This window comes from Hypomesus nipponensis, chromosome 14 (assembly GCF_054491055.1).
Source record: "Hypomesus nipponensis isolate SF chromosome 14, ASM5449105v1, whole genome shotgun sequence".
In the NCBI taxonomy this organism is placed as follows: Eukaryota; Metazoa; Chordata; class Actinopteri; order Osmeriformes; family Osmeridae; genus Hypomesus; species Hypomesus nipponensis.
Genome location: NC_140374.1, coordinates 9,368,612 through 9,391,528, shown reverse-complemented (window position 1 = coordinate 9,391,528; position 22,917 = coordinate 9,368,612). Strand labels below are relative to the sequence as shown.

The 22,917-nt window shown below is 40.0% G+C and overlaps 1 protein-coding gene across 7 annotated transcripts in view; it reads left to right on the top strand.

The window, feature by feature from the left end:
- The window catches only part of dapk2b (death-associated protein kinase 2b), a 32,558-nt gene extending 11,198 nt beyond the window's left edge, over positions 1–21,360 (top strand). Inside the window, exons 3-12 of one of the 7 annotated variants that reach the window (XM_084672051.1) lie at positions 13,346–13,567; positions 13,908–14,046; positions 14,857–14,986; positions 15,173–15,221; positions 15,318–15,344; positions 15,457–15,609; positions 16,869–16,932; positions 19,676–19,765; positions 19,899–19,982; positions 20,240–21,360. In XM_084672051.1, coding sequence (XP_084528177.1) covers positions 13,346–13,567; positions 13,908–14,046; positions 14,857–14,986; positions 15,173–15,221; positions 15,318–15,344; positions 15,457–15,609; positions 16,869–16,932; positions 19,676–19,765; positions 19,899–19,982; positions 20,240–20,317 — 1,036 coding nt within the window. In that variant the 3' untranslated portion in view covers positions 20,318–21,360. Of the gene's footprint in view, positions 1–13,345; positions 13,568–13,907; positions 14,047–14,856; positions 14,987–15,172; positions 15,222–15,317; positions 15,345–15,456; positions 15,610–16,868; positions 16,933–17,770; positions 19,487–19,675; positions 19,766–19,898; positions 19,983–20,239 lie in introns of those variants that run through there. The other 6 variants (XM_084672052.1, XM_084672049.1, XM_084672047.1 and 3 more) reach the window with 6 other exon arrangements.
- The last annotated feature ends 1,557 nt before the right edge of the window (positions 21,361–22,917 follow it).

Sequence of the window (22,917 nt, the reverse complement as noted above, 5' to 3'; positions counted from 1 at the left end):
GGTTGCTACGTTTTTCCAGCAAGTTCCAGTCATTCCAGTGTTGTCCTCTTACCTTCAAATTCGTTCAACCCAGACTTCAACTGGTATTCTGCTCAATTTTCACATTTTACTGCAGCTCATCTTTCTGAAATGTTACCCTTTTTGTTTTGCATTTTTCTTCTTCTTTTCTTCAGTTTTCTGCCTTCATCTTGCTCCAGGTCCTTTCAAAAATACATTTCACAGCATTATCTTCCAACTGCCAGTACTTTTGATATTTTGTTCTCTTTTCTGTACTTTTCTGCCTTCATCTTGCTCCAGGTCCTTTCAAAAATACATTTCACAGCATTATCTTCCAACTGCCAGTACTTTTGATATTTTTTTCTCTTTTCTGCCTTCATCTTGCTGCAGGCCCTTTCTAACATACATTTCAGGCCTTTTGAAACTCCAGCAAAAATTTTTTTGCTAAATGTTCACTTTTTTATGCATAGTTTCTCTTCTTTCGGATTTTTTTTCACTTTGTTCAGCAGTTTTCTTCTCTTTTCTGTAGTTGTATGCCTTCGTCTAGCTCCAGCCCCTATTTAAAATACCTTTTGGGCACTTTGAAGCTTCAGATTATATCATTCTACAAAATATTCACGATTTTCAGCTTTTTTTGCATTTTCTTGCAGCTCATCTTTCTGAAATGTTCCCCTTTTTGTTTTGCATTTTTTTTCTCTTTTCTGTACTTTTCTGCATTCATCTTGCTGCAGGTCCTTTTTAACATGCATTTCAGGCTTTTTAAAACTCCAGCAAAGAATTGTCTGCAAAATGTTCACATTTTGATGCACTGTTTGTCTTCTTTCTGTTTTTTTCACTTTGTTTACCTTTTTTCTTCTCTTTTCTGTAGTTTTATGCCTTCATCCATCTCCAGCCCCTATTTAAAATACCTTTCGGTCGCTTTGAAGCTTCAGCTTATAACTTTCTGAAAATGTTCACAATTTTCAGCTTTTTTAGCATGGTCAGCTATCCCCATTCAGGTCTTCAGCATTCTCACTGCTGTTTCGCAGGAACAGCTTTTTCTAGTTAATATTATTTCTTTTTGCCCCCCTAAAACTTTTTTAATATTTGGACTACACAGACAACCTAGGTGTCAAACGTTTCGTCTTGGTAGCCATTGAGTTGCTTGTATTGGGATTTACGTTCCGTTGCACGGTGTAAGTAGAAATTAAGTTTTTGTGGCGAAAAGTGAAGCTAACGGTGGCTAACTTGCTAGCCACAGTCACTGACGCCACTAACGTCACGAAAACTCGCATGACTATCTCAAGCAGAACATTAGTTAGTAATTAGTTAGCAGCTCGTTAACTTCTGGGAGATGGCTAGGCTAACTGCTTTACTGCAAGGCAGCTGCAGAAACGCCACAAGCAAAGAAGCCTAGGTGATAACTATTTGCTCATTTTACTTTGTGATATGACACACAATTGTAATGTGTAATGTAGAATACAAGCTAATATTATTAAGGAAGTACATCTACTTTCGGAAACAGTAGTCTACTATTTCACTGAAGCATTAGCATCATGACATTAGCCTCTGTTGCCCGGGCAACACATACTACAGCGGTCTGTGATGCATATGTTTTCAATCGTTAAAATGTACATTCTTCACTAATACATTTTCGTTGTAGGATTTATTATGACATTAGATTACAAGTAAACGATTTGTGGGTGAAATTATCATTACCTGTGGTTTCAAACCAGTGTAGCTCACTGCAACGTTGTAGCCTAGTCTAGTAGCTAACAAAAACATCTCTACAGCTGTTTACAGGACAGTACTAGTAGGATGTCAAATGGCGGCACATGTTCGGCACTACCCTTACTTAAATCAAAACTCTTTCAATAGGTGAAACTATCTGACTAGTGACTACTAACCTGACCTCCATTGCCACAGCCTAAACTTCTGTTCATGAAAATAATTCATTTCAGCCTAGACCGTACAACGGAAGTAACGTTAAATCGAATTCAACCAACGCAATTGCTACCAAGACAGTCTAGTAGTAGCCTACAATTTACCGGGGCAGCTTCTCCACACAGCAGGGCTATATCGCATGTTGCCTTGTTACTGACAATGATCGCTACCACTGACATTTTTATGAATGAGTGATTTTCCCCTAAATAAATGTCAAGCTTATTTAAGTTTTTGGGGGCATATTTTCAGTTAGCCTATGGTACTATTTGAATCGCAATTCCATCTGAGATAGCTACTGCTGGTAATGTCGTTGTTAAAATAAGCTTCAAAAGGGGGTTCTTTATTAATGAATGAATGCAATAGGAGTAGGCTAAATGCCTGAAGATATCACGAGAAGGGAAAAACTTACAATGACGTTTAACCCTTTACTACCGGACCATTCTAATATGTGCATTAAAACGGTTTCCTTCTTAATCTTTACCGTCCAATCACTGATTTTATTTCTGAAAACTGCCGGATACTCATGACAACTTAAGCTCAAAGTACATATCATTGTTTAAGGGGTTACTGGGAGGGGAAAATAAATGTATCGTCAGCAACGGCAGCCATTGTTTTCTGAGGCGGAGCCAGAGCGGAGACATCATGGGAGATTACCTGCAGTGTTAAAATACAGCTTTGAATTGAAATCGGAGACGATATTATGAGTAAAGACAAATGTCTTAATATGTTGTCAATATTATAAATTAAAAGTCTAAACTTTTTACTTACAAAGAATTTGTTTTTGGGAGTGACGCAAGTATTTCAGGAAAGAATTACGTGTCCGGCTTGGCCGTTCGTGAAAGGCAGCTCTGACGGGAGTAGCACTGTTTAGCCTCAATTTGAGCAGATTTCTAAAAAACTTGGAAAAACAACATTAACTAGCTCGATTATGTACACTGTAAGCTAAATGTACATGCCTTGTTCGGCCAATTCGGTCGATTGTGGAAGAAACTCGAACGTTTTTTAGATATCGAGATGAGTATCCAGCCATAGCGCTAGCTACTTTTGGGGGAGGATCATTCCGGTTTCCCCTATGTCTCCATTAGTCACTAGAATGGTCATAACTTTTAATCAAAATATGATATTTCTAATCTATCTTCTGTTCTTCATTGCCCACAGATTTGTGGATATTCCACCTACTTAAAAGGGTTACAAATTAAGTTGTCTGATGAGGTATGGTGGATGGAGAAGTTTTTGTAAAAAATATCTGCCTGAAATCACCTTGATAAAATATGATTTGCCTTAAGTAATCATATTTATTCACATCATAAAAATCCCCTGGTTCTCCTCTTCAATATGGTTTATAATACGGGTGGATGAAATCAAGCATTCTGATTGGTTGAGAGGGAATTCCGGGGTGTGCATTATTGAGCGATAAAGTATTGTACGCCTTTTCACATTTACCTTGAAAGGGAAGCGTTCCGTATTAGTGCGCACTCAAAATAACTAAAAGGTTGCCGAAGAAAGGTCCACCATGATGGATTTTCCTGTACAGTGATAATTTGGGAAAACCTTCTAAATATATCTCCTCCTACAAAAAAGGTCAAATTGACTTGAGATTGTGTACAGATATGTATCATTGACATATTTAAAAATGTTACTTAAGACAGTTGAATCAAATACAGAATGTCTGAAAGGGGTGTATTTATGTAAATGTCCACATTGCGTCAATACGTTTGTTTTACTAAATCGAATGTAATTTTGAATTATGGTTTTTCAAACCCAATAGGCTATAAGATGACACCACCCTGAAGTACCCTGCAAAGTTTCACCTTGATATGTAAAAATATGACTGAATTACAGCTGTTTGAGCTTGGACCAAATCTGACAATGCTTGCCATTGGAGAAACATCTTATTTTATTATCCAGTTGATGACTGAACATGGCAAGAGTCCAGCTCTGGTAATGGCTCAATTGGCTAAGATGCTGTGCTGATAAACAAAGGATTGTAGTTTCAAAACCAGTCAGAGGCAAAAATATTTTTTTGGGACAGAACGGTTTCTAGTGTTCCGGTCAATCCTCCGGTTGTAAAACATAGCAATGAGTGTTTATTTGAGCCCATAACAACACTCCGATCATCTGTTAAGCTAGACTGTAAACCACTGCAAAACAAGCCAGGTTTACAACAGTAGCAAGCTACTTGGAGTCTACGTATGGTAGTGTCAGATTTAGAACCGAATTAGCTCGAATGAAGTAAATTGATCGTCAGACATCTCTGAAGTACCATAAACAATTTCACCTTGGTATGTCAAAATATGATTGAATTAGAGCTGTTTCAACATTGGCTGAATCTAACAACGCTTACCACAGAAAAAACAGCTTACTTTTTTGTACAGTAACTGAACATGACAATTTTCAACACTGAGAATAGCTCAACGAGCTGGAACGGTGACCTGTAAAGTATAAGGTCGTAGGTTCGAATCCAACCACACTGTTTGAGTCTGTCTTAAATTTGAATATATGTTTAGTTAAACAGGATGACATCGTTTTGAAGTACCATGCGCAATTTAACCTTGATATGTCAAAAGATCATTGAATTACAGCTGTTTAAACTTGGGCTGAATCAAACAATCCGTGCGACAGAAGAAACGTCTTCCTTTTTTTGTACAGTAACTGATGACATTCTTATCCTTGAGGGTAGCTCAATGGGTTGAAACGATGTCCTAGAAAGTGCAAGGTTACAGGTTTGAATCCAGGCACAGTCTTTTGGCCTGTCATAATTTTGATTACTTGTTTAGTTAAACAGGCAGACATCCTTCTGAAATACCATGCTCAATTTCATGCAATTTCACCTTGAAATGTCAACCGTTTCTTAACCTTTGTCCCAAAGCTTACCAAAAACGAATACTCATATCATGCAGTCGGAACACAGCTAGATAATCAGCGTCAGCACCCTTGAGTACCCAGCATGGAGTGCGGCATGTCAAAAAACGCAAAGACTTGTGGAAAATAGTTTGGTTACAAAAACCGTGCGAGGGATTTCAATTGTTGTGTTCGTTTAGTTAGATGTTTGTAATGTTATTGTTGGTTAGTTAATATAATCGTGTTGGTCACCCTGATTGTGTATGTTGTGTAGTTTAATGGGATCAGACAATCGGCTGCTTTACCATCAGAGGCTATTCTTGCAAGGAGCTGAATATGAGCGCTGCCCTAGCCCAGTTGCCCACATGACTATTGTTAGTTGTGCGTTAACTGAGAGTCTGGAAAGAGATCAACTCAAGAATAGTTCAATATCCTATAAAAAGTTAATACTCAGCCCTTACTAATTATACAGTCTCAGCAGTTGATGTAAAGCAGAGGCTACAGAGACTGACTTGTTACCTTATGCTCATGAGTTCAAATCCCCGTTCAGCCTATTATTGTTGGCCAAACATGAAGTAGTTTTGCTCTCTTGTTGTCCAAGTCTCGATCTTCTACAGTGTACATGTTTATAATATTTTGCCATTTTGCAGAGGAACCCGCATCGCTGCTTGCAGCTATATTATTTTATTGAAATTGTCATTGTTGTTATTTTAAAGGCAACTTTTTTTAAATGAGCAATGTGAATGAATGAGATGGTGCAAGATCTAGCTAGGCTAACAAACGTAAAGTTCACAATGCTGTTTTTCCGTTGCATAGCAACAGCCACACGTACGGGACTATTTTGTCTTGGCTACTGAAATGCAATACACAACATTTGTTGGCTATAACTATTTGTGCTGAAAGGCAGCTTACTATTTATCTACTATTTATAATTTCACTGGTAACCGTATTATAAAAGCAATAAGGTGCTGAGGGCCGGCAAACCCTGGAACCCGTACATTATTGACGATAAAGTACTGCCTCTCGTACCTTATTGCTTAAATAAACAGTTAAGGTGTGAGATTTAATATGAACATTCATAAAATATAAATATTATTATGAATATCATATTTCAACAGTATATGGAATGTTCAGAATTTTGGCTCAGGCAGAGAAAGGCTTAAGTCATAGAGATTAGGTCAATTTTTACACCGGTCTGCCATATGTATTAGTTTTGATTCAACTATGGTTGCTGATCACCCTTCCTTCTTGCAGGGGAAATGAGAAGACAACTCTTAGTATTTTGAGTTGTGAATGAGCAGAAAAAAATATGCTTTTAAATATATGTAATCTTTATAAATAAGTAAGCTATGCATTTTTATATAAAATATACATAAATATCAGTTGTAAAATGTAATTTAAATATGGACCCCTGCAACCAAAGCAAGCAAGCACACCCTACAATTTCCCCAGAAATTGGGGAACTCAACTCTTATATAACTCTCTAGTTATATAAGGCTTTCAATTTTTGCGGCTCCAGACAGAATTGTTTTTAGTTTTTTTGTCCAATATGGCTCTTTCAACATTTTGGGTTGCCGACCCCTGGACTAGGTTATCTTGTACAACCATTTGAATGACCACTCTCACACTTGTCATATCAGCTGTGGGTGAGAAGGTCTCCTCGTAGTCAGTGCCCGGTTTCTGACTGTAGCCTTTTGCCACAAATCTCGCTTTGTATTTGTCAGATCCATCCATTTCTGTCTTAAGTGCATAAACCCATCTGCCCCCCTCTGTCTGTTTGCCTGGTGGCAACTGAGTAAGGCTGAAAGTCTCATTCTCCTCCAGAGATTGCATCTCCTCTCTCATGGCATTCATCCACTGCCTTGCTTTGCTTGATGCAATGGCGTCCTGGTAGGTTTGAGGTATGTCACACACTGTTCTTTAACAAGAGTCCATGCATGTGTGTAGTTTGTCATCAGTCTCAAAATCCTGTAGATGAGCTGGTCTCTTTTTGGTTCTCGGTGGGTACCTTCTGATCACAGTCTCTGTGGCCTCACTAGCACCACTTTGAACACCCTGAACTGGTACATTTTCCACATTCTCGTCAACAACATTCTCTCCACTGTTCTCAACAATAGAGTGTTCATCCCGGTATTCTGTGTGTGACTCAGATGTTTGTGTCTCCCTTTCTTTGGTTGTTTTAGTGGTGAATTTCACCAACCGGTGCTTTTGGACCCTTTTAGTTTCTGGATGGTATACTAGAGAGGCTGGGCTGTTTTTATCATAGCCTATAAAAACACCTTGCTCACATCTGGAGTCCAATTTGCTTTTCTCTTGCTTACAGGCAAAACACATCGATCCAAATTTTTGCAATTTGAATATGTCTGGTACCTTGCCTGTGAATAGCTCGTATGGCGTTTTCTTTGTACGCCTACTGTAGCATCTGTTTCTCACATAAGTGGAGGTCTGTACAGCGTAGTTCCATAGCTTATCTAGTAACCCGCTTTCTATCAGTAGGCATCTGCTCATATCATAGTGTTCTCCACCCTCTCTCTGCAGTTCCATTTTGGTGTGGTGAGTAAGGCGCAGACCTCTCATGTCTAATCCTATTTTTTGTTAAGTGTTTGGAAGTCTCGACTTGTGAACTCAGTGCCATTATCTGAACGGATACACTTGACTTCTCCATAACGAGCTATGTCTGCTAAGAATCTTTCTGTAGCCTGCACTGTATCACTTGTATTTTAGGAAGTATACAAGCATAGTGCCTGAGTAGTTCTTCTGTAAAGGACTGTGCATATCTGTGTCCTTCTATGCTTGGTGTCCGCATGGGACCGGCTAAATCGGTGTGGACTAGTTCTAGGGGCTTCTTTGCCTTCCTATCTGGCTCCCTATTTCTTATCTGGGTGAACTTTCCCTGTGTACACACATCACAACCTTTTCACATCTTCGTAATTACAATGACCCAATATTTCATGCCACTTTTGCTTATCATGACATACTTTACATTGATCAACATCCTTCTCAACAGTTGGTAAGTAGTACAAGTTTCCCTCCTCATGGATGTCAAACCTGCTACCACCCTTGGTGACCATGCGACTGTCCCCCTTTTTGAAAGTGATTGTCGCTCCTCCATTTGTTCCTCTTGCCACTGAGAAGATATCATGTGGGTACGATGGCATGTAGAGCATATCTCGTAGCTGCGCTGTGTGTTGTCGTCCAGCGTTGTCTAGAAAATGTTTCACTGCCGTTCCTCTCTTTTGTGCTATTCTACTGCATTTGCTTCCGTCTTCTAACTCAACTGAGTGGGTCTCTGACTGGAACGAGTTGTCAAAGCTCTTGAACTTGTTGATGTCATTCACAATGTGGGAAGTCGCCCCCGCATCCACCATGATGCCTTTCATTTTGATGTTACCTGGTGGTCTATCACTCTTGACATATTCGGCCTTGAAGAAGTGGTCTTGGTCGCCATCTTGCTCCTCTGCAACTTTTCTGACGCCATCTTGTCCCCCCTTTTTCTTACAAAGTGACTCTGCATACGTATTGTTCTTACAGTAATTGCACCACACTTTTCTGTAACATGTTCTCACCCTGTGTCCCTTTATTCCACACTTGTAGCAAGTAATGTTGGCATCTTCTTTTCTGTTATTGTGTGGCTTGCTATAGCCTCTGCCCTGTCTTGTGTATGTTTTCATCACATTATCTGTAGTCGGTTCTGTCGTTTTCATTTTCTCTGATTCCTCATAGACTCGTAGTCTTCTTTTGAAGTCCGCAAATGTAACGCTATCTTCATTTTGTGTCACATGGACGGCTAGCGGCTTGAACGAGTCTGGTAGTGCACCTAGCGTCATGGCTACGATCAGTCCATCACTTATGGTCTCTCCTGCCTCTCTTAATGCTGTAATGATGTTCTCTGCTCTTATTAAATAGTCAGTGACAGTCTCACTGTCTGCCATACGCAGTTTGGTTAATGATGTGTACATATTTATAATCCGTGGCTTACTCTTCCCTGAATAATGTTCTTTGAGTATACGTAGGGCTTTCCTGCCATTGTAAGCAGCCTCATTTCTGATTAGCGTTAGGCTTTTATTGTTTATTAACCTTACCAGCTGGGCATAGCAGACGGCATTCTTCCGACTATCTTCATCACTTGCTTTACCAGGTTCTCATAAGACAGTCTCCTTTAATTTCAGAATGTGTAAATATCCAAGGAACCGTTTCCCAAAGGTCAAATTTCTCCTCAGACCCATCAAATAAAAGCTGGGACGCTGGAAATCCTGTTGCTCGTTTAGCCATCCCGTCAATTTCTTCTAGCTTTTTCTGCTAGCTAGCATATTGCGTTAAACTTATTCACACTCGCTTATCTTCAACTCTGGGCCCATAACCTGAAAAGTTATCAGAGTTGCGCTGGCATAACTTGGCATGGAAGTATGAGCGGAGCATCAGTTTTATACTTATTTATTCGTTATTCTGTGCACCGGCTATGTCCAACCGTCTCTGTGCATCATACAAAAGAACTCAACAACATACACGTCATACGCATCATGCACGCAGATGTGAGAAACTTAACATCTCAAACACAACAGCCAATGCTATTACCGTAATATAAGAGCGTCATCCATAATGATAGTTTACATTGTTTTTATGTTTTGGTCAAAATAAGCCCTATCATTTAGAAACTTTATTTAATTTTTGTGCAGAGTCCGACACCTGGACTTCTGTGTGCGTGCTGCAGTGGCTATTTGGAAAGCTCAGAAGAGCGCGCTAACATGGAATTCTGCGTGCATCGGTTTGTGTTTTCGGTTAAACTGCTTTGATTTTACAAGCGTTGATTGGGATATCTGCGTTCATTCTTCTGGGATTATCAATCTAAATTAATGCACTGACTAATATAGTAAATTGTACCAGATGAAGTGCCTCTTATGCTTACACAAAGCTACAGAAATATTGGCATTCAAAAACTCCACATCCAACCTCAGGAAACACATTGAGGTTAATTAAGATTAATCCCATGAGCCGCAACGTTAATGTTTAGTTATCATAATTAGCATAAACATAAATATTTTCAGCTCAAGTCCTTGTCCTTAGTCATGGTGGCCACAGCACTTAATAAGAATAAACTTCATAATTCTCAAAATTCTGACCCTTTGCTTTTTTATTAACAGCATTTACTTTTACTTGCAATACGAAAGTACATTTAATATCAGAAAATGTATTTTGATACTCAAGTATCACATATCAGATACTTAAAGACTTTTACTCAAGTAGTATTCTAATACGTGCCTTTTTACTTTTACTGGAGTCATTTTCCAGTAAGGTATCTTTACTTTTACTCAAGTATGGCTTTTGTGTACTTTATACACCACTGTGTGTAGGCCTATACATGGTACACTGCAGTGAATATTTCACATTGAATTCCCTTGGGTTTGACATGAGTATACAGAATGGTTGTGCCCCCCTGGTATCTTGAGTGTGTGTGCTCATGTCAGGGACTAGCCTCAATCCTGGGAACTCTCTCTCCACCCTCTATCCTTCCACTCGTACTGTACAATACCTCCCTAACCTCCCACCACCCCCATCCCTCGCTCCTCCCAAGGACCCCATCAGTTCTATAGCCCTTACAAGACACATGACAGGTGGAGGATGAGAATGCAGGTTTGGCTATAATTTGGCCTGTAGGCCTGATAGGCTGTGTCCAGGCAGTGTGGTACTATCTCACCCACTCAGGAATCTCTCTGAGTGATTCATGTTAAACACAGGAAGTTATTCCTTCATTGTCTGTTCCTTGTGTACAGTCCAACTCAGTCAATTTCACTAGTGTGACACTGGCCTTGATACTGCAGGCGCTACATGTGTCAATGTAGAAAAACGTTTTCTAGCATTTTGAAAATGGACTACGGTGGTAAATGAAAAAATCCGAAAAAATTGCCAGAAAACGAATAGCAGTGTAGCCTATTGCTAACGCCTGTCTAGATTATCTATTTGAAAGAACTGGAGAAAGGCAGGTGCTAGATACAGGATACGTTAGCATTGCTAATAACTGTTAAAGACAAAATCATACTACAGCTTGCAGTTGTGATGAACGTAAGGTCGGAACGCACCTCTTTTCAGCTATTTGCAAGGAATGCAAGAACAGCTAGATAGCGAAAACACCTAGACTGTAGGCATGTAAACTAGTTTAGCTTGCTAACGCAAGAGCATAAGTAGAATGTGTGATGATTTAGCCTAGTTTATTGCCAATGGGGCTAACGTTATTTCATGTTCCTGACTGTGTTTCATTCAAAGAAATAACAAATTTTTTTATGTAAATCTACAATTCAAGATGCATGTTTGTCCATATGTATTTTTCAGCAAGATAGCTAGAGCTAATTGAAGCTGAATTGAATCACGATTGTTTGTTTGCTAAGCTGTAGTGCTAACGTTACCCACCTAAGGCGATTCTGTTTGCTTCGACAACAGAAGTGGAAACAACTAACGTCATCATTTCAAATGATATTTAGTCAATCTGTTGAAAAGAAAAAAAATCTGTTGTGTAGACAAAATACATTTATTTGTACGTTTTTATTTCAAGTCTCCAGCTTGGTTGTTTCAGTGAGGGCTGATGGCCGTGTTGCGTCTTTGATCCGCAGCTTCACTTATTGTAAACCAACCAATCAGCGTGCAGTTCATCTATTCATGAGCATACCATAAAAGGAGAAAATCTAGCATTTTTTCCCGGGAAAATTTCACTGGATGTATCAGGGGGCATAGAACAGAACCCAGGCCATTTTCAGCCCAACCAATGTTAAACACCCTATTTGGAGGCCTTAAGGAAGTGAAATACCCCCCAAAACCCAGTCAATCACCCCTTTAAGCATAGTTTTGGGTACTTATGCCCCTCCATCTCCCACCCCATCTGTAAGTGAGTAAAAGGTGGGGGCTGTTACACCCAGAGGCCCAGTCCCATTGGACACTGGTCACAGCATGGCGAGAGGCACTCGGGATCACTAGGCACAGTATATTAGGGTTGTCGGGAATAAAGTGTCAGGAGTGACAGGTTTAGTCATATTTCATACCGGCCTTCAAAGCTTGTGATAGCTTGATGACATAACCCTTCAGTGTGCCAGAGGGGACTCTTTAACTGGATGTCACCAGAGATTTTTTTTTATTTTTTTATCAATTTTAGTCACACACTACATTTCTATGATGGTATCAATTCGAATCTAGCTTTATTCGGACAATGCTATTTTGGGGGGCAACTGCTGTTATCCTAATATATATGGCAGTGAATAAACCGAATCATTGGCCGAAAGCATGTCATATCCCAGTACGATACGTGGCGCTGTTTTCTAGTGGTGATACAGCCCTTTCCGCTTGTTCTCTTCACTACCAACAACAACATCAACATTTCGAGAAAGACGGCGAACGGAGAGCAAGGTGAATCTACGTCCCTCTACATTTCGTGCATGACGACAATAGGAGTACTGCAAATGCAAACAGCGCTATTGGCTCGCGTTGTTTGTTTCTGCCGGGCCGGCTCCCGGCTGCGACAACTTATCGTCTCTTTTGACTTCCAGGTCACGACCTGGGAGGGAGGGCGACGGGATCTCAAGCATGCGCAAAGACGCAGAGTCCAGTTCATAGCCCAATTCACCGTTTACAAGCATGTGAGATTCAAATTATCAACCAACTCGGACCGAGTTATCTCGGGGTGACGATCGGATCATAGTCGGACCTCAATTATTCAAAAGAAGGTGTTTACAAGAAAGGGATCATTCTATTTCAGTCCAAATAAACCAGTAATTCGAATCCATCTAACCACGGTGACAGTAACCATGTTAATGTAAAAGGTGTCAAAATCCTGTCTGCTAGCAAAACTTACACATGAATCATGGGTGACTGTGGAGAAAATAGCTATAGGAAGCCTGTCTTTTTCTGGTTCCCCACCTCATGTTATGGGGGTATTAACTGTACATGTTCAGTTTTCACTGACTAGACGTGTCCATCATAGGTAAATGAACCCATTTCAAAAGCTAAAGCATGTATTGTATGAGTTTAAATGGCAATGGATCTTATTAATCATGAATTAACTCATCAGGAATAATAATCCATTCTTTTGGCTGTGAGACCATTCTTTTGTGAAATATTTGGAAGATTTAGACTGGCTGGGCAGAGAGTTCTAAGAATGGCTCAACCATTTGTTGGGATTGTTGTTGCAGTGGGAGGCCAGCAGTGCAGACTGCCTCTCTGTGTGGCCGAGTTTCTCCAGCCATTATTCTCTTACTCCATTACTCACACACACAAACCAAACAGGAGGATTTCCTCCCGCCACACCTCTCCTCTTCGCCTATATTCAGATGTACAGTACAAGAGAAACCTACCTTAAGTGGTGTAGTTGAGCAACTTGCCTCAAATGGTGCACATGAAGCTGCCAGTTAATTTGTTGCAAAATATTGGAAAGTGGCTTGGAATGAGACAATTGCATTAGGCTTTAGCTATAGTCATGAATTTGCCTCCTTTTGGCCTCCTTTGTAATAATACGATACCTCCAGGCCCAAGACAGACCACCCATTCTAACAGCTGAGATCAGCTCTGATGTCACCATCTTTTGTTTGTCTTGTGTCCACAGCGGGCAATTTGCCATTGTCAAACATGTCAAGGAGAAGAGCACAGGCCTGGAGTTTGCGGCAAAATGTATTAAGAAGCGCCAGAGCCGGGCCAGCAGGCGGGGGGTGAGAAGGGAGGAGATTGAGAGGGAGGTGGATATTCTGCAGCAGCTTCAACACCCCAACATCATCACCCTGCATGACGTGTATGAGACCTGCTCTGACGTTGTGCTCATTCTGGAGCTGTGAGTTAACAGCACCACAATACACCCAACATATTCTGTTTTACCATTCATGTCAGAGAATAAAACATAACAACGCACTCTACACCTCTAGTTACATGAGGTGGAAAGGGAAGAAACTTCAGTAGTTTGGTATCATGTCTTCATGCACTGTAGATATGTGTCTCAAATCAACAAGTGTGTGTATGTTGAATTGAGGGAACAGAGTGGCCACTTTTGTTATATTTACCACTTTATAATTTTTTCTGATCATGAAAATATCTTTATACCTTGGATCTCTTCCATTTTTAAGGGTTGCATACTACAGGGTATTAAAACCATTGTGTGTGTCTGTGTGTTGCAGGGTGTCAGGGGGAGAGCTCTTTGATTTCTTGGCCCAGAAGGAATCCCTGAGTGAAGAGGAAGCCACCCAGTTCATTAAACAGATCTTAGATGGAGTCCAATACCTTCACTCTAAGAGGATTGCACACTTTGATCTCAAGGTACTGTATGTACTCATGCCTCTTTCCTCTGGGGTTTACCACCGTTAAACAAACTACGTTTTAGAAATGTTTATATTTTGTGTTTAATAATTTGTATTGCTAGAGGTATTTTGTTGTAAGCAGACAGGTTTTTTTATCATCATGATATGATTCTCTCTGGCTTCAATCATAACATTGTTATCCCTATAAAGGGAGTCAGATGGCTGAGCGGTTAGGGAATCGGGCTATTAATCAGAAGGTTGCCGGTTCGATTTCCGGCCTTGCAAAATGACGTTGTGCCCTTGGGCAAGGCACTTCACCCTACTTGCCTCGGGGGGGAATATCCCTGTACTTACTGTAATTCGCTCTGGATAAGAGCGTCTGCTAAATGACTAAATGTACATGTATCTCCTCAACTTTACAAGTATTTCACCCTCACTGCTCTCTGATAATCTCCATCCTATTTTTCTTCTTATGCCTTACACTCACACACAAGGTATGGTGAAGAGAGGCACCCACCTGACAGCCTATTCAAAGAGCTACTGAAAACAAGCATTCAAAGCAAATAGGCCCACCTTTTAGAACATTCCTCATTTAGAACAATAATAGTGTTGACAGTAATATTGTTGTTCCACAAACTGGGATAAGTTGTCAGTCAGAAAGCTATAAAATGAGAAAATTTCATACATCATACCCTCCAGCATAACTGTAAAGAATTGAATGTTATCATTTATGCCTACGCAATATGATGAAGCACTGGAATCAGGTAACTTACTTTATTTATGAGCCACATCTCTACATAGAGTTTAATGACAATGTTGTGATTTACAGCCAGAAAACATAATGCTATTGGACAAGAATGTTCCACTCCCCCGAATCAAGCTGATCGACTTTGGTCTTGCTCATAAAATTGAAGCTGGGGCGGACTTCAAAAATATTTTTGGGACCCCTGAATTTGTTGGTAATGTTTTTATATTAAATGCTTACACTTTGCTCATCATATGAATCCCATTTAGTCTAATGGAGCTTTTAAATGCTTTTTTATTGTTTGCAAATGTTTATATGAGACTGGTTCCTGTCTATGAGCTTCGTGTTGTTTTGTGTTGGGCCAGTGTGTTGTGATGCTCATAACCAGTTCTATTTTCAGCTCCAGAGATAGTCAACTATGAGCCATTGGGATTAGAGGCCGACATGTGGTAAGAGTTCCTAATTACATCACACTGTAGGCTTCTATGTACTACAGGCAGCAGTCCGTTTCTTTATATTAACCTTGTGTTAACCTTCTCTCACAGGAGCATCGGAGTCATCACATATATACTGTAAGTTTAGCCTTTGAACTAGCAGTAATTGGACATTTACGCATTACGCTGATTCATACAGAGCAGACACAGCTTTCTAAATGTCTTTGTGTTGTTTTGTATGTGTTTGTAGTTTGAGTGGGGCATCACCTTTCCTTGGCGATTCGAAACAGGAAACCCTTGGAAACATCTCAGCCACAAATTATGAATTTGAAGAGGAGTTTTTCAGTAGTACCAGTGAGCTTGCTAAGAGCTTCATCCGCCAGCTTCTGGAGAAAGACACAAGGTGAATCCTTGGGTCCCTGATTCACCCCCTGAAACATGGCCTCAGGTGGTCAACAGGCATTAGGGTTATGAGTGTATGTGAATACATTGATTGATCTACCGTATTTTTTGGAAATAAAACCGCGGTTTATATCCCAATTTTAAATTTTTCTTGTGGTGGTGCAGCTTATATTTAGAAGCAGCTTATAGAACGATTTTATAACAAAACAACAGTAGAAACACTTTTTGTGAATGCTAGTTAACCTGTTAAGGAGTAGCGTCGCACATATGTGACCGTTCTAATGCGGGTCTCACAACGCCACCTCCATATAATTAGTTATTGCAGGTTGGGATGTCTGCTAGCATGATAGTAGCATTGCTACGAGTATTATGCTAGCTAACTTAGCCCGGAAGCTAACTAAAGCTAGCTAGCTACCGTTTCGGAATATTAACTTAAATATTAGTTCATTCCCGGGCAACAGAAAAATTAATTACGACTTACTTTCGTTTTTGATGTGTGTTACATAACGGCATGCTGTACTGCCTATAGCCTACTCGTGCATTGCTTGGTATAATTGTTGACGTATTAAGTGTGGCATATATTCCAGTGCGGTGTATATACTCTGATTTACAAACATAAAGCTCCCATTCTGGTGGGGTCCAGTTTATAGAAAATTTGGCTTATTTTCTGAAAAATACGATAAAGGTGATAGACAATGCATTTATTTAAAGTATAGGATTACTCTCATTTATTTGACATGTTGGTGCATGCCATTTCAGAGAAATGTTTTTATTAGGAAACTATAGCCTGACGTTGTCATACTCATAATTCTAGTCAGAATATGAGTCTGATAACTCTGTGTTGGGCTGTGACTATGGGGCGTGTTTCAACCGAACTCGTAAAACAAATGCCTCTTCGCTCAATTGGATAGACCTACAACCAATCAGAGCAATGTATTATGTTGTTTGTTGAAAACAAATTCAACCCAAGCGCTCTTTGGTGACGTTGTTGATGACGTTACTGTTGATCATCTGTCCATCATCATACAAAGCCTGCCCTGACAATTTGATTGGTCCGAACAGCTCCTGTTCGGATATAGTTTTTCCGCAAACGAGCTACTCCAGACCCAACTTCCCGACCAAACTTTTTTGTGGGCAGGGATAAGTTGGGCTGGCAGCCAGGCTAAGGAAACTAAGGAAGTCTGCTAAGTTTTCCCGCTCCCTAGAGGCTCACATTGCGGAGACAGGTCTTAGGCTACTTTGCTGTTAACAACTTCACAGTTGTTACTTGCATTGCAGAAAAAGACTGACTATCCAAGATGCTCTTCACCATCCCTGGATAAAAGTAAGTACATGCTTTTTGCTTCATTCGATAATAGCCTGGTTCTGTCATTATTTGACATTCTCCTCATATATTTTGTGGATGAGGTATAACAAAATAACAAAAAACTGTACTTCAAAATGATGAGGATAAGGGCTGGGAATCTTTTCGTAATTCACAATTCGATTCAGATCGATTCTTGGGCTCACGATTCGATAAAAAAATGATTCAAAATTTTTTTTTGTCAAATTTGTTTTTCAATATATGCTTACATTTGATTCCAATTTGCTGTTTAGTGTAACTTGTTTCTATTTGACTGTGATAGGCTGTTCAAGTGTTGAAGAAAAAAATCCCAATGCATCAAAACCTTGACATTTATTATTATTTAAAATAAAATACAAATGTATTTTTGACATTTGTGAATCGATATGAATCGCTAGAAGACTGAATCTCGATACAAATGCAATTCGATTTTTCCCCCACCCCTAAGGGGGAGACTGAACATATGATCATAAACATGGCCACTAGTCTGCACTTTTTTACACAGTTTTGATCTGTACTATACTAGACACAGACAAATAATCAGGAAGACTTGGAAAACAAATGCTAACATTTGTGTGATTATGACTCTGAGAATGACCATGAGTGCTCTACCACTGATAGCGCACATGCATGTGTATAGTTTTGTTGTGGAAACCCCATCCAGTTTGGAGTGATGAATACACTGGCAAATGTAAAGAGGTGGACTTCCACACATTCCCTAATGCACCTTGGGTACTGAGTTCTACTGGCTCAACCTGCGTGATGTGCACTAATTCCACAAGGGTAACACGTGTCCTGCTTACCATCTCGTGTGTGTCAGATTTCCATCCATGGGACAAGCTCTCATTTCATGTTCCTCCACTCCCCCTGTCTGAAGTCACAAGGCCATGTGGATGAGAGCTCTGTCCTTGAAGCCATGAAGAAGATGGAGCCTCAGCAAATGAAGACCAAGCATCTAAAAGAGTACACCAATCATTCCCACACCAGCATGCCCCCCAACAACACCTACGTCAACTTTGAGCGCTTTGCCCATGTGGTAGAGGAGGTTTCCCTTATGGAAACTGGCCTGACAGGGGTGACCGGAGCCCACCAGAGTCTGCAGGGGGACGTTGACACCCTCCTCGCCGTCTACACCAAGAAGGAGGCCTTGTACAAGGAGGAGGGCGAAAATGCAAGGAAGCAACTCTCTCAGGTGTGCTATGAGTTCCAAAAGGTGGAGGCCTCCAGGAGGCTACTGCAGGTTGACCTGCTGGCAGTGGATGCCAGCCTGGAGAGCATCAGTGGGAGGTACGTCCAGAGGCAGAACCGCCTCAGGTCCCTCAGGCAAGAGCTGACCACAGAGCTCCACTGGCTGCAGGAGCTGATGCGGTCCCTAAACCAGGAGGGGACTGGCAGCCTGCCTGACAGCCTCAACAAAGACATCAAACATGCCCTGACAGAGCTGATCAACCAGTCCTGTGGAGGGGAACTGGGTCCTGAGGCCAAACAGGATATAAAAGAGTCTAACTAACATTGAGGAAAGGAAAGATTATGACATGGGTACCTTTGCTTAATTAGTCAATAATGTTCAATGTGTCATAGAAGTCAGGTTTTGTAGAAAATTATATCTCATCTGATTTATTTACTGAAATGCAAGACTCAACTTCTGTTCAATGTCATGAGTTTTGTTTTCCAAGCTTGTTTTTTCTATTGTCTTGAAAGTATATTCACATTTATTTGTATTCCCTATAAAATGTAGAAAATGTACAACAGTATCTAAATAATTCTAACCACCATTATACAATGTAAAAAATTATATAAAATAATATACAATAAGAGTCCAGAGCCCTCTGGAGCAGGTTTTCATCAAGCATGTCACTCAAGCTGCATTCATCTTTCCCTCAATCCTGACTAGTCACCCATGTTCCTGCCACTGAAAAACATCCCCACAGCATGATGGCCACAGTCCAATAACTTACAAGTTGCCTGCCACTACCTTGCTTCACTGTATGGATGGTATTGGACAGGTGCCTGGTTTCTTCCAAACATGACGCTTGGCATTCAGGCCAAAGAGTTCAATCTTTGTTTCGCCAGACCAGAGAATTTTCAGTCCTTCAGGTGCCTTCCTGCCTCCAGGCAGGCTGCCATGTACCTTTTACTGAGGAGTAGCTTCTGTCTAGCCACTCTACCATACAGGACTGTTTGGTCCACCACTGTGTCTGCTTCCTTGCCTTGACCTTGCCAAGAACCCATGATCAAATATATATTCCTTAATTTGGATTGTAGCAGAAAGTTATTCTTTACTTGTTGAACTCATTGAAATTGTTGATTTATATTTTCATTTCATTCTTAGTTAATTTTGTTTTCTAGTAAAAAAAAATGTTTAGTCAAATTTTCTTTTTATATTGATAGTCCAGTGCAAATATGGCACTTTATTTTGGAAATGTCAGTAACCAATTGTAATGACTGGACATAAAACATCACCTTGTATTTGGTTTGTTTATGAATTCCTAAAGGTGGACATAAATAAAGGTCCCTGTTTATTTCTCTCAGCAAATTGTTTTGAAGTATTGAATTTTTTTGTTCTAGTTTTAAATTAGTAAATACATGCTTACAATATTACAATTACAATATTCCAGCTGCAGTCTAAAATATGTCAATGAAAGTGTTCAACAGGCCTTGGTTTAACATTGATATTAAATTTTGCATTTTAGTCTTTCCTTATACTTTTTACTTCTCTCCTCAGCCGTTAAACCCCAGACAGGCCTTGGTGAGGAGGCTGTCTGTGGTCAACCTGGAAAACTTCAGGAGACTGTATGCCAGACGCAAGTGGAAGGTAAAACGCACACTCAATCTCAAAGACATCCAAGTCTAAGCAAACTGTAGTGGATTATATTAATTAATGTACTATTATTTGTACTGTACTTCTAACCTACTTCTCTTAACCCTCTCCTTCAATTATTAAACAGCTGACATTCAGGATTGTGTCCCTGTGCAACCACCTAACACGCATGATGAAGAAGGGCCATCCCAAGCTGCCTGACCAGCATGAGGTGAGGAGGACACACTGTTCTGGCACCACTGGAACCAGCAGGTCTGGGCAATCAGGGACTAATACAACTAATCCTGAATTGGGTAGTCATAAGGCTCACGGCATGATCTTATTTGACCAAGGTTCAGTGGGACTGTTTGTGTCCTGTTACTGTGACATATAGTGTACGCTAAACACTAACTACTCTACATTCAGTCTGCTTGTGCTGTAACCTGTGCCTAAACTTCTCACAAACTCTCTGCCATTTACTTGTTTCAGAGGGCTTGTGAAAGTGACCAAGAGGAAGACTTCATGAAGAGAAAACCCAGAACAAGAAAAAGAAGCAGCACTTCCTGAAAGTTCCTCTGTCCGAGCTCAGTCAGTGTTGGTGTGATGTTGTAGAAGACACTGTTGGTCATGGACTACAGTAGTTGCACAGGCAATCTGTTATTAACAGTTTTGCAGTCTACAATGTATTGAAATTAATGTATATGCAATGTGCTCATCTTTGTGATCAAAGACATGCAGCATATTTATTACATAATTCAAAATGTATTTTCTGGTGCAATATTTTTTTATTGTAACATACTGTACAAGGAGTATTTCCTGCCTCATTTGTGTCATAGAATGTAAAATAGGCAGGGGCTTTGTGTAGAGTGTTAGGTGAAAGCAGGACACTCACACTGACAACGTTCCTCGTTCAGGATGTGTCCCTGGAACAGTTCTGACAGTGTGATTCCTTCATTTATTTTCAATGTCTGCTACCTTTGATCAGATTTCAGACACCTTGTTGAGCTTGTTTTATATTCATTTAGTATAGCAAATTAAGCATTATGTCCTGAACGTTCACTGCATCCATTTCTACTGGGTTCACAACCTACCTTATTAGAATACATTTTAGAGTGGTAAGTCTTCAGGGTTGTTTACATTGTTTTTTTGTTTTGTTTTTTCAACTGGCTAATCAACCTCCATCAGTGACTTTAATGCATTACAGAGTTACAAATATGTTTACTGATGTTTACACCTTTTGAAAAAACGCTATCTCTGATTGCCAGATGTTGCAAGACGTTGTGGAAAAGATGCTGTGTTGTTTACTGCACTGACTGAACAAGGCAGGTATCCAGGCCAGTGCTAATCGGTCCATCTCAAGTGTGATTACAGTTTGCAGTATAGTAATGGATACAATGAAACTTTTCCCACTTACTTTCTATGAATGTGTCATGTTCTGGATGTGTATTAATATTTATGAAATATATTTTGTTTTGATTATTTTAGTTTCTTAAATTAGTCTGTTTTAGACTTTTACGTCTTTGCCTAATGTACACTTAATGTGTTTGGAGGATTTTCATTTCTGTTTACGAAACAATATAACATTTATATTAAAATAACCAATTAGTCAACTCTTGTCTTGTGCTGAATTTCAGGGCCATTAACTTAATATAAAGACTGGTCACAGTGAGGCTAGACATCCCATTAATCTTAAAAAGTTGAATAGTTAAATATGTTCAATAGTCGATTAATAACCTTATTTATGAGAAACAAACTTAGTTACCTTTTTTTAAATGAGCTTTTAATCGTTATTTTTATATATATGCTATATCTAACTTGCAGAGAACTAATATTTTCAATTATAATGTTTTGGGACAGTGATTGCTCAGTAGTTTCACAATAATAATGTTGTTTGAGCCTGGTTAGGCTGAAAGAAATTGGGGGAAAATGTGACCTAAAATAAGTTAACTCAGTGGGAGGGGCATTGTGCAATTAAACTGACCCAAACTACGTCAGACCACCCCCTAAACCGGGCAATGTCCAATGAGCTTTTCTCTGTTAATGCATAATGAGTGGAATCTTGCCAATATGCATGTTTGTTCCGTTCTCAGCTGTCTGCCCTACTTTTTTAAATAATCCTTGATTGGCCCATTGACATGAGACTCAATGGTGAAACTCAAATAAAATGTCCTGACAATTTGGTTCAAGCACAGCTGATTTTAAAGAATGAATGACGAACATGATTTGTTCAGTGTGGCTCAAGCATGATTGTGATGTTAACACTATTCGTGGTCCTCATGCGTGAGAGGCACTGTTTCCCTTGGTGTCAAAATAAGGGCATGTATTTGTGTCTTTCTTTAAGTTCCTGTTACAGTCCAATAACTTACAAGCAGCCTATAAGATAAAAGAGCAAAAATAAGTTTGCGTCACCTGTTCATATGGAGCCAGATCTCTTCTCCAGCCTAGAGGCTGTGAAAGTTGAAAGATGTCTCATTGATACACATCTGGTCCAGTCTTTGTGGCTTTGCCATGGGTAGAAAGTTTGATATAGCTTGTCTACCAGTCATCTGTTACTTTCAGTGCTGCTGGTGAGTCAGTGAGTGTCCTCTGCTCTGCACTGTTCTCACCCCTGTCGCCAGTCACAGACACACACAGAGAGTGACCTATGCATTTATAATATAAAGTTATAACAGTATAACTGAAACAAATACCAAACTGTCCCTGTCGGTCACCGAGACAAATATGGTGTGCTTCTTCTGTCAGCATTTAGATGCATAACACAGACGATGATGTTCACCAATACCCTTTACAGACCTGGGATTAAAATCTGTGATCAAATCGGGCACTAGCAACAAGTCAACTGCCCACATTATCAACTTTAAACACCAGGTATTTTCTAGCTGTTGGATGATGAGTCATTTCACCATTTCAATGTCATTAACCATCTGATAAAACTTGATTTGCAAATGTGGGAGAGTGACGTAACAGTCAAATGTGTGCTGTGTCATGTAATCATGTCATGCACTCCAGTTTGCTATGGGTGGTGCCTGAGAAACGTAAAGATATGGTTCCCAAGAATAGGTCTCAGTGATAAATGGGGTGTCCAGTTCTGTGAATCATTACCAACTATCCTTGAACCTCCCCAGCTGGGCCACTGAGCAAGGATCTCTTGATTATTGCTACTTTTT